At 38.5% G+C, this 12,546-nt stretch overlaps 1 protein-coding gene across 1 annotated transcript in view; it reads right to left on the bottom strand.

Moving 5' to 3' along the window:
- Nucleotides 1–12,546, bottom strand: part of BAG4 (BAG cochaperone 4) — a 29,488-nt gene that overhangs the window by 9,028 nt on the left and 7,914 nt on the right. Inside the window, exon 2 of the mRNA XM_043983845.1 lies at nt 2,763–2,870. Within this exon, the coding sequence (XP_043839780.1) occupies nt 2,763–2,870 (108 nt within the window). The remainder of the gene's footprint in view (nt 1–2,762; nt 2,871–12,546) is intronic.

Raw genomic sequence — 12,546 nt, 5'->3', positions numbered from 1 at the left:
TGAGGCAATTGGGGTTAAGTGACTTGCCCAGGGTCACACAGCTAGTAAGTGTTAAGTGTCTGAGGCGGGATTTGAACTCAGGTACTCCTGACTCCAGGGCCGGTGCTCTATCCACTGCGCCACCTAGCTGCCCCCTAGAGAGTGTCTTTTTTGATAACACTTTCAGGGCATATTCTCAATAATGGAACTATTGGGTTAGAGTGTAGGATTTTGGGGGGATAACTTTTATTATGTATTGACAGACTGATGTCCAAAAACATGCTACAAGTTTGCAATTAGACCAGTAATAAATAAAATGTACCCATTTCTCCATAACTCCACCAGCATTGAGTTCCATGGCTTTCAATTACTTTTGCCAATTTGATGTCTATGGTAGTACTTAAAAAATTTTTGAATTTCTGGTAACTTGAGAGTTTATGTTTTTTCAAGTAATTATTAACAATTTGTGTTTCAACTCTTAGAAATTTCCAGTTCATATCCCTTTTTACCCTTTAATCACTGTGGACTAGAAATTTTTTTTTTTTTGGTGAGGCAATTGGGGTTAAGTGACTTGCCCAGGGTGACACAGCTAGTTATGTGTTAAGTGTCTGAGGCCGGATTTGAACTCAGGTCCTCCTGACTCCAGGGCCAGTGCTCTATCCACTGTGCCACCTAGCTGCCCTGAAATTATTTATTTTTTGACAGTTTCTCATACATTTTATAGTGACTTGTTTTTACAACACATTCATGTATGAATAGAACTGTTAGACTGATCTTCCTAAAACCACAGATCTGACCATGTCACCTTTCCCCCTAAAACCCATTCAATAAACTCCCTATTACCTGGGATCAATATAAAAGACCCCGTCTGGCCTTTAAAGCCCTTTATAACCTAGCCCCTTCATGCTTTTCCAACATGGACTTCCGTGCTGCTCCTCGTATGTGACATTCCATGCCGTCACTCCACGCATTTTCACTGGCTGCCTGGAAGGCTCACCTTCATCTCCAGTTCCTGGCATCACTGGCTTCCTTCAAATCTCAGCTAAAATTTCACCTTCTACCAAAAGCCTTTATGGCTCCCCCTAAATGCTAGTACCACCTTCCCTCTTTTGATGACCTCCACTCTGTCCTGTATAGAACTTGTTTGCACATAGCCGTTTTTATGAGGTGTCTCCCATTCAACTGTGAGCTCTGAAGAGCCGGAGTTTTCGCCTTTCTTTGTATCCTCACTGTTTTTAATGCTAACTTGTTGATTTGGGACTTTATGCCTAACCAGCCAAAAACTGGACCCATGTGACAACACATACAACATTCCATATCTCTAGGCCCCCTTTTCTTTAATGAAAAGGAGGGGAGATCCATTTTCTCATCTCTTCTCTAGGGCCAACCTTGGTCAATATAATTCCAGCAAATCAGCAGCCGAGCTAGCATCAGAATTCAGACCCTTTGCATCCAAATCCGGGGTGCTCACCACCATACTATGCTGCATTTCAAGGCACCTATTAGGGGTTAGATTTGTTGCCAGGCTTAAAGCTGAGGAGTTTCTGTCACTGAAGGTTAGAGCAAGTCACTTCCCCTTTTAATTTCTAATGAGAGGTTTGGGGTGGATGGTTTCTAAGATTGTTTTCCAGTGATTACACCCTATGATCCTAAACATATGCCACGAAAGAATAGCCTTGAAGTGAACATCTATCTCTGGAGGAATCTGATCGGCTACTTTTACAAAAATGTTACTACCACTCATTTATGCTATATAGAGAACTGTCTACAATGAAGTAGTAATATCAAACCAAAGGCACATTTGGCTTTTAGTAATGAAATTCCTTGTTTGTTCAATGCCATTCATGTGTGATGGAGATAAGATGAAATGAAATAGAAATTTATACTAATTTATGTGATTTTTTTCAGTCACATACCTTCTATATCAAAAATTTCTTACTACTCACTGAGTAATCTCTATTAAATTAAAAAATTTTAAATATATACAAATGTATAAATTATTTATAATATTCAATATATAGCACATATCTATAATGTAATGTGTATATTAAAATGTTCTAATGACAGAATTTTTCAATTTAAAAAATTTCCCTCTCATTTTCCTGAAGCCAGGTATTTAACTTTAAAAAATTCAATCTAAAAAGATTATTTAAATAAAAAGTGTTCAACACTCAATGAATATTCAATTATCCCAAAGAATGAACTGCATTTATGTGATGCCACCTTAATATACTGGCATGAGAATAAAATTTAACTGCTGTTAGTCAAGTTATATATCACAAATATAGCTCACTGTAATTCTAAATTTGCTTCTGAGCAGTCTCAACATTACTGAAATGCTGACCATTAATTTGAATAGGAATATTAACACTGTATTGAGTACAAATGAGATCATGAAAAGGTACTTCACAATTTAAAAACACTATATAAATGTTAAATACTAAAACATTTGACATTTATTTCCAGAGTTCAAGATGTCCAACACCACAATGCCCTCCTTGTAGATAGTTAAGTATTTGTTGGACTGTACTTGCTATTAGCACTATCTGTCCCTTCTTTCTGCTGAAAATATTCAGATGTACTCAATAAAGTCTAACTATTCAGAATCCAGGAGACCCAAAAACCCTTTTCATATCTCAACACAGATACTAGGGAGAAAACCTTTAATTCTAAAAGGACAGAGCCTAGGATCATAGATTTAGAGAATAAACTATTTCAAATAGGAAAAAAAAGCCTTTATTTCCAAACCTCCACCAGAATTTACTACTAATTTTTAACTATACCTGGCCTTGCAAATCCTGTCTTCCAGGATATGTGTTAGGGTATGGAGCCCTGGTTGGGCCAGCCGAATTCCAGTAGCTGGATCCATAGCTAGGATAAGGTGACTGCTCCTGAGGAAGAAAAGAATTCAACTTTAAAATAAAATCCTTAAAATATTGTGATTCATTTGATAAAGAAGCAGGTATAGGCAAACCTTTAACTTCCAGAGAGAAAATCCTATATTGATTCTATCACATCTACTGAAATAAGACAACTAAATTAAATAGAGCAAAAGTACATAGTAAAAGCCTGATATAACAGTGAATCTATCATCAAAATGATACGGTTAGGTCAACCAGCACTAAATGACCAAAAGAAACAATTTAGGCTCTTTCTGAACCACCAAAAAATCATCACTATTTATTCGGGGTAGAAATCATAGTACCACCTCTTCCAACATCTCGGAAGGCTAGTTGCACTTTCAAATACTCTGGGACCTATTAACATTAGTCCTAAGATTCCATTTAAAGCACAAAACAAACTACTCTATAATAGTCACCATCTAAATCTTTTTACCTCATTTTCTATTTTTAATACTCCTGATGCTTGCTGGTGTGGCTGGTTTGCTGCTGACTGCTCACAACTGTTTAACAACTAGCAGGCCATGCTCCAACGTGTACACATAAGCAGTAGCAGCAGTCACAATAATACTCCCAATAGGCATTAGTTGTACAGTTTACAATGAACAAAAACTAATAAATAATCGATTAAATGATTTATCTGATACAAGAATGTCCCTCATTCCCCACCCCCAAAGTTTCTCTGAATATCTAATGTGGTATCTATTTCAAGATGAGCACTAGCTTGACCAAAATCTTTTATGGTTTGTTTCCAGCATTTGGACTAGCTGGACCTGAGATTCAACTGGTATGATAAACTCCCTCTGTGCCTATCAGTTATTTTTCTTGCACAGTCTGAGAGGGGGACTTATACACTAGGAGGTTAAGTGAACTTGCCCAGTCACTTGGCTAATGTGTGTCAGAGACAGGACTTAAACCGAGAACTTTCTTCCTACAAGGCCAGCTTTCTCTGCAGCACTGACGCTGTTGCCTGATTTGCAGCTTCACAATGAAGCTGTTGGCATGTATTTTGCTAACCACAACCTCAGTACTTAACATTGAGATAACACTTTGCTCACAAAGTGTCCTGTGATGAGGCATTCATTAAGCTGCGTGGCCTTGCTATTCTTCACTCACATCCTCCTTTATGCTTTCTCCATGGATGTGGCAGTGGAACTTGAGAAAAATACAACAGTCACTACCCTTCTGGGAACTTATAATAGAAAAGAAGGAATAAAAAGGTACAAAAAATAAGTATGACACAAGGTATAATGAGGGAAGGATAAAAAGAGATGCAAAGTGATTTAGGACTATTTGAGGAGGGAGGAGGCTCATCACTGACTAGGGAAATAAGAGAAAGATGCAGTGTAGAGAAAATAACACATGATCTGAGCCTTTATGGAAGAGGACTGTTATGAGATGAAATGAGGAAAGGGGCAGCTAGGTGGCGCAGTGGAAAAAACACCCAGCCCTGGATTCAGGAGGACCCGAGTTCAAATGGGGCCTCAGACACTTGACACTTATTAGCTGTGTGACCCTGGGCAAGTCACTTAATCCTCACTGCCCTGACCCCCCCCCCCAAAAAAAAAAAGATGAAAGGAGGAAGGAGGGAGTGCATTCCGGATACAGGGCAAGGACCAGCACAAATGCATAGAAATGAAGGAGGATAACCAAGGGTCCAAACTGGATATCATTGGGAATAATGAAAAATAAGAATGAGAAAGTAGAAAGAGAGTAGAAGGCTTTAAATGAGAGACAAAGGAGTTAGTGTATTATATAGGTAACAGGAAACCACCAGGGATTTCTGAGCAGGGAGGTGACAAAGTCAGACATGAGGTAGATAAGAGTACTTCTGCAGCAATGTGAAGGATCAGGAAAAACTACAAGGAGCGAGATGAGTCCTCTGCTAAGGGCCAACCTAGGAACTTCAGAGTAGCTCATCAAAAACAGAGTGGCCACCAGCTGAAATTTCTTAGTACAAACTACATAAATGTTAGCTATTGTCATTATCTTAGCAAAAGCAATTTAAGAAGGCCATTTTAAGGCATGGCAGAGTGGTGAGATGTATTAGCAGAAGTACCCACAATGATCTATTGAAAAATAACTTTACCTATAAGACTGGAATCATCCCCCTTGATAGAGAAACAATTTACAAAAGGCCACAAATGTCAGAAATGTTATCTATTACTGTTGCAAGAATCAAGCTCATAGGTTTATTGTAAGGAAATATCTCTTTAAAGTACTATAATAAATGTAATTTACTATAAATTTGGTGCTCCCTGAGTCATGCTGCCTCCTTTAAGTAGTAAGGGGCTTGAGATCACGTCATAAATTTGAAGGATTGTTAATGGGGTTGTTTAGCCTGGAAAAGAGAAGATTCAGAGGGAACACAATAGATGTCCTTCAAGTATTTTAATGGCTGCCTTATTTTAAAAAAATATATTTTTAAAAAGACAAATTCAACTTGGTCCAGAAAGGCCTCCAGTACTGGGAATATTTGCATGTTACTACCGAAGAGGTAGCATTTAGTTAGGTGGTAGTGCATTGGATAGAGTACTGGGCTTGGAATCAGGAAGACTCACTTCATGAATTCAAATACAGCTTCACAGCTATTATTAGCTAGTAAGTGGGCTTACTAGCTGTGTGACTCTGAGTAAGTCACTTAACCCTGATGCTTCAGTTTGAACTGGAGAAGGAAATGGCAAACCACTCTGGTATCTCTACCAAGAAAATCCCAAATACGGTAAGGAAGAGTCAGATACAACTGAAACGAATGAATAACAAGACTTAGGATCTTTTGTTTTTGTTCCCTGAGATCAAGCCTAACAATTAAAACTATACAAAATAGAATGGACTTCTTCCAACAATGGGTGGGATTCCCATCACTTGAGGTGTTACATCAAAAGGTTGTATGTAAGTAAAATTTTTAAATGGATGGAATCATTTTACACACACAGAGAAAAGTGAACCTTGCAAAATTACAAATAAGCATGACCCCATAGAAGAGATAAGAGAAGATGCCTCTCCCCACTCCTTTGCAGAAAGGAGAGGGCCCATGAGTATGGAACATTGTACATATTTTCAAATTTTTCCATGTACCAAGTGGTTTTGCTGATTGGGACTGCTCTCTGGGAGGGGATGGGACACAAGGGGAAAGTCTCAAGCAAAAATACAGATAAATGTTCATTTAAGCTAGTACAATGACCCTCTTTCTGAAATGCTGCTTAACTCAACTCATTAGCAACTTATGGAACTTTTATTTCATGCAACCTCCAAAGTAATCAATGGTGATTATCAGGCAAGCATATCTGAGAAATGAGAGTAAAAGATAGGAAATATAATGTAAATTGTAAGAACTCATAGAATAACACACTGAGATATTTAGGCCAATTCCTCCATTTCTCAAAAAAGATAACAAGCTCCAGGATGCTAAATGTTGTATAACTATCTCATAGTAATATCAAAAGCAGAACTCAAATCTCCTGATGTCCACATTTAGTATTTCATTAAGTGACACAGGAGAAATGAAACTTGTTGCCAATAGGTTATGTTCACAATGCTGAAAATGTTATTTGGGGCAAGGAGTTATAAATTTGGAGAAAATGTTCAATATCATAAATGTGGACTGTCTATGATTCCTATAGCATATGGTGAAAAGAATGCAAGGGGGAAATAAAGAATGAATATTGAACTTGAAGTCAGGAGACTCGGGTTTTAAAACTGGTACTGATGTGAACATGGCCAAAATATTTAAGTTCATCACTAACAAAATTGACATATTATTTTTTTAGTATTCTTTTTACCTGGTTTTAAAATCAACATCATATTTGCCTCATAAAAGGTCCTAATGTTTCTTCTTTCTCTATATTTATAAACAATGTATGTAATTTAAGGAAAACTTGTTCACAGAAATTTTTTAAGTATTTTGTTGTGAAATCACCTGGGGCAACTGTTTTGGGTTTGGGTTTTTTTGTTGTTTTTGGTCTAATTCTTTGATGACATCTCAAAAGTCTTATTTCTTCCCTAGACTGATATACAAGTTTGTAATACTTATTTCTCTGTAACTTCATTAGTACTAAATTTCATTGCTTTTAATTATTTTTGATAATTTGATAAGGGGAGATGTACCTTGAAGTTGTTTTAAATTAGTGTACCCTTAGTTAATATAGGAATTTATTTTGCTCAACTGTTAGTGTTTTTTTAAGTTTGTTTTTCTTTTTCCTCAAGAAAGGGAAAGGGGGAAAAGAAATAAAAGATGGGGGCAGCTAGGTGGTGCAGTGGATAAAGCACTGGCCTTGAATTCAGGAGGACCTGAGTTCAAATCTAGCCTCAGACAGTTGACACTTACTAGCTGTGTGACCCTGGGCAAGTCACTTAACCCTCATTGCCCCACCCCACCCCCAAGGAATAAAATATGGATTTTTATTAATTGAAAAAATAAAGTAAAAAAAAGTTCTGGGACTTTACTGATTGGAGTCTGAGTTTTAAGAGGGAAAAGATAAAGGGGAATTACACTAGTGTTGAAAAGAAGGAGGTTGAATTTGGGATTTCCAATAATGGGGTACAAACATAAACATGTAGGAAGAGAGAAATGGACAAGGGGGTGTGGAAATTTATTTTGATTTGGGGACCCTGACTGAGCTGAGATTAAAAAGCTTTAGGCTCTCAGGGGTTTTTTCTATGTGAGGGGCTGGTGCCCCTCCCCCTCCACTTCAGCAGAGCCAAAAAAGCCCAGTGGGCTTTTCAGAAGACAGGTCAGAGGCCGGGGGTAAAAAAAGCCCCAGTTCCCTATGCCCTGAGGGGAGCTGCCCTGGAGATCCCAGGCTTGTCCTGCCAGGCCCTAGTGTAGCTGGTGCAGAGGTCCCAGGCACGCAGCAGGGGGCATGGCCCCTTGAGCTCCGCTGGGCACAGCCCTAGTTCGGCCGGCGGATTAGTTTGGCGTGGGGGGGGGGGGCCCACAGAGAGTCTGAGGTTTGAGGGGAGAGGAGGAACATATACACAGGTGATCTAGCGAGCCAGTGGAGGGGGGACACCAGAGGACGCAAGGAGGCCCGAAGATTAAGAAGACGAGAAGGGAAGGTGGACAGAGCAGGACACTGGAGCACTAGGAGAACATGAGGAGAGGTCTGTGAGAGAGAGACAGGGGTTCAGCGGGCAGTACACAGAGAGAGGAACTTTAGACGGTAAGGGGGGGGGGGTCGACAAAGTGAAAGGAGCTTGGAGTTAGAAGAAAGCAGCTGAGCAGTGAAAGCACAGGGGAGCTGAAGTGAAGGAGAAAAAGAGTGAAAGTTGGAGAAAGGAGAAAGCTGGAGCATACATAAGAGGCAGCAACAGCCCTTATTATATTAAAAGCAGACAGGTTGTATAATTTGCATTTCTTAACCCATATCGGTTACACTGATTTTTATAAATAAATTCTGCCTTGATTATTTAATTGAGGCTTCTTAATTGTTTGCTTATCAATTGGGAGCAGTGTGGAGAAATTTTGTAAACGGCCCATATTAAATTAATAGCAGTCAGATATCCAGCCAGTCAAAAGTCCCCAGATTAGGCCATCCTCAGATTAGGCCCCCACCAGTTAGATTAGGCCCAGCTAGTTAGCAAAAATATTTTTACAGGGGGTATGGAATAGCAACACACAAACTCAAATATAAACAAGGTGATGTAGTAATACATCAAATTCAGAGAAATAAGCAGGAGGGGAAGTTGAGAGAAAATAATACTGGGGAAGAAATAGCTGCAAGACAAACTCCATTATAAAGGGGAATTAAAATAAATGAGAATTAAAGGGGAATTAAAATAAAATAAGAAAACCAAAGAACTAGAATTTAAGGGGGTAAGCAATTAGGAGAAGGCTGAATAAATTTCAATATTGTATAGCAGCTGGAAGAAATGACAAGATGATTTTAGAGCCTCCTGGGTGGTATGAGAGTGAAATGAGCAGAACCAGAAGACTTTCTAGAAGGAAAACAATACTGTAAAGAAAAACAACTCTAAAAGACTTAAGAACAATGCAATGACTAACTACAATGCCAGAGGATCTCTGTTGAAGCTACATGCTCCAGAGAGAGGTACAAGTTCCCTGATGACAGGGACTGTCTTTTGTCTCTTTTTGTACTTCTAGCACTTAGCACAGTGCCAGGCACATAGTACTAATTTAATAAATTGTTATTGTTCAGTTGTGTCTGACTTTTTGTCAGCCCACAGACCATGCTTTTCATGAGATTTTCTTGGCAAAGATACTGGAGTGGTTTGCCATCTCCTTCTCCAGTGGATTAAGGCAAACAGGATAAGTGACTTGCCCAGGGTCACACAGCTAGTAACTGTCTTCCTGACACCAGGCCCTCCACCACCTAGCTGCACCCTTAATAATGTTTACTAATTGGAGAACTTAAGATGCAGAATAAGATGTACATTTTTAATATGATCACTGTGGATTCATATTGCTTGATTGTGCTCGTTTGTTATGAGTTTTTTCTTTCAATTTTTAATTGAGGAGGGAAGGAATAGGGGGATTTTTAGCAGTAGTGATACCAAAAAAGAGGGTCATTAAAACCATTTTTGAAATGCACAGAAGGGAAAGAAAAGCAAATTCAAAAGGAGCACATGCGCGCGCACGTGCGCGCGCACACACACAAAAATAGGACAGTTTTGAGGAATTACATACTTAGTATGGACATTCAGTTTCATACACAAACCTCTTTTTTGTGTTTTGCAGTGTATGTAGAATTTTTTTTTGCATTTTATTTATTTATTTATTTAAATTAATAAAGTATTTTATTTTTTTTCCGTTACATGTAAAGATAGTTCTCAACCTTTGTTTATACAAGCTTTCCAATTTCAGATTTTTCTCCCTCCCTCCCCTCTCCCCTAGACAGCAGGTAATCTGATATAGGTTTTATATATATATATATGTATATATATATATATAGTGTATATAGAATTTTTATGTTGAGGTCTGGAATAAAAAATAAAAATGTTAAAAAAGATATAAAATGCCTATAGCATATCCGAATTACAAATGTCAATATGCAGTTGGTGATGCAGGACTGGATATGAGTCATCTTAACAGAAAAGACTGATGAGATCACCAGAAGAGAAAATGGAGAGAAGGGGGTTAAGGACAGGGACTTGAGGTATACTCTCAAGCTGGGGGTGGGACATGGATGACATCCAACAAAGGAGAATGAGAAGCAGCCTATAACAAAGGTGAGAGGAGAATAAAGGAGAGAACACTGTCATTAAAAACTCAGGAGGCACAAAGAATATCCAGGAGTAAGAAGTGGTCAGTGTCAAATTCTGCAATAAGGTCAAAAAAGAGGAGGACTGAGAAAAAGACCATCCAACTTAGCACTGATCACCATAATAAACACAGTTACAAATGTAGAAATGTTGTACATGACTACACATGTATAACTTATATTGAATTGCTTGAGTTCTTAAGGGGGTGGTGGGGGAGGGAGGGAGGAAGAGAATTTGGAACACAAATTTTAAAAATCTATGTTAAAATGTTTTTACATGTAATTTGGGAAAATAAAATTCTCAATAAAGAAAAAAAATAGCAGTTACAGTTGAATGAGAATGTTGGAAACCAGACTAGAATGGGTTATGGATTAAGAAAAGTAGAGGAAAGAATACAGGCAGCCTTTTCTAGTTTAGATATAAAAAAGATGCTCTCATCCTTTTAAAGAATTTTAGAGGTAAAGGTGAGGAAGTATATTCCAAATATGAGACAACCTAGGAAGCAGGAACTGCACAATGTCATCAATGTCACCATATATGGGGCACAGCAAGTAAGGCAGTTTGGCTGGAACAACTCTAAAAACCTTAAGAACAATGCAATGATTAACTACAATGCCATGAGGGTTAAGTGACTTTGCCCAGGGTCACACAGCTAGTAAGTGTCAAGTGTCTGAGGCCAGATTTGAACTCAGGTCCTCCTGATTCCAGGGCCAGTGGTTCTATCCACTGTGCCACCTAGCTGCCCCCCACCCCGTATATATTTTAAAAGAAAAGGGGCTTACTTAAGTCAACCCCAATTGCCTCACCAAAAAAAAAAAAAAAAGTAAGCTATACACAAGACATGTGCAGTTAGTTTCAGGTCCAAACCTTTTGCTATTCTACTACACATGGCAATCATCATTTTGTTTGGTATTTGTTAAATTCACCATTAAAAATTTTTAAAAATGCTTTTTAAAAAGGTGTTTTAGAACAGTTATGAGAACAACTCTGAGGTACCAACTTCACACTTATCAGATTGGATAATATTGACAAAAAAGAAAAATAATAAATGTTGGAGAAGCTGTGGAAAAACTGGAACACTAATGCATTGTTGGTGGAGTTTTGAACTGATCCAACCATTCTGGAGAGCAATTTGGAACTATGCCCAATGGGCTATGGGAGTGTTCATACCCTTTGAACCAGTGGTACCACTGCTAGGTCTGTATCCCAAAGAAATCATAGAAGAGGGAAAAAGACCCACATATACAAAAATATTTATAGCAGCTCTCTTTGTAGTGGCAAAGAACTGGAAATCAAGGGAATAGCTATCAATTGGGGAACAGATGAACAAGTTGTGGTATATGAATGGAATGGAATGGAATGGAATGTACTATAAGGAAGGATGAGCAGGCAGATTTCAGAGAAACCTGGAAAGACTTAAGTGGACTGATGCTGAATGATGTGAGCAGAACCAAAAGAACATTTGTACACAATAACAGCAATATGGTGTGAGGATCAACAGTAATAGACTTGGCTCTTCTCAGAAATACAATGATCCAAGACAAGCCTAAAGAAAGGACTCATGATGGAAAATGCTCTCCACATCCAGAAAAAACTGTAGAATATTGTTTTTTTCTTTTTTAAGGTTTTCCCCTTTTGTTCTGATTCTTTCACAACATGACTAATGCAGAAATATATTTAATGTGATTTTTCATATATAACCTCCATCAGATTGCTTTCTGTCTTGGGGAGGGGAGAGAGAAGGGAGAAGAAAAATTTGGAACTCAAAATCTCATAAAAACAAATGTTGAAAACCATCTTTACATGTAACTGGAAAATACTTTTAAAAACATTTATGAGATTTCCCCCTAATACTCTTCAGGAGCATTTAAGTAGAAGTGGCCAAGGTGAATGGATGGAGAGAAGTGGGGTGGCATGGTATAAGGCAAGGCATAAGTTATAAGACAAGAGGGCAAAGGATGAGAATTGAGTTCACTGTAGAACTAAACTGATTAAGTATAAGATGAAGACAAAGAAGGAAAAAAAGTGAAGCCTGAGCCCTGAGCAAGGTTGATGGCCTGGGAGAATCCTAAGGGATAAACCTGACTGTGGCAGGTCATGGTGAAGATAAAAAACCGCCTAGGAGTGAGGCCCGGGGAAAGACAGGAGGCTGTGGTTAGAATTTTGAGTTCTTGATCATGAAAGTAGAATACTTATGGTTTGATCACCATTCTGATGAATGGCAGAGGTAAGGGGCAAAGATCAATGGAGCTGAGGAGGTGGATTGGGGGGAGGGTTACTTAAAAGGGACAGAAGTAGTAATACTTATTCAGGCAGCAGTTGGGGTGGAAAAAAGGAAAAAAAAACTAAGCCAGAAAAAGAAATCCTTGAGAAAGGAGTTAGAATGACATGGGGGGCCAGTAGGTAAATGCCCCCCACACACACATACACACGAGAAGAGAAGAGA

Source organism: Dromiciops gliroides, chromosome 2 (genome assembly GCF_019393635.1).
Source record: "Dromiciops gliroides isolate mDroGli1 chromosome 2, mDroGli1.pri, whole genome shotgun sequence".
In the NCBI taxonomy this organism is placed as follows: Eukaryota; Metazoa; Chordata; class Mammalia; order Microbiotheria; family Microbiotheriidae; genus Dromiciops; species Dromiciops gliroides.
Note: the sequence above shows the minus strand (reverse complement) of the source record. Positions and strands in the feature narration are given on the sequence as shown.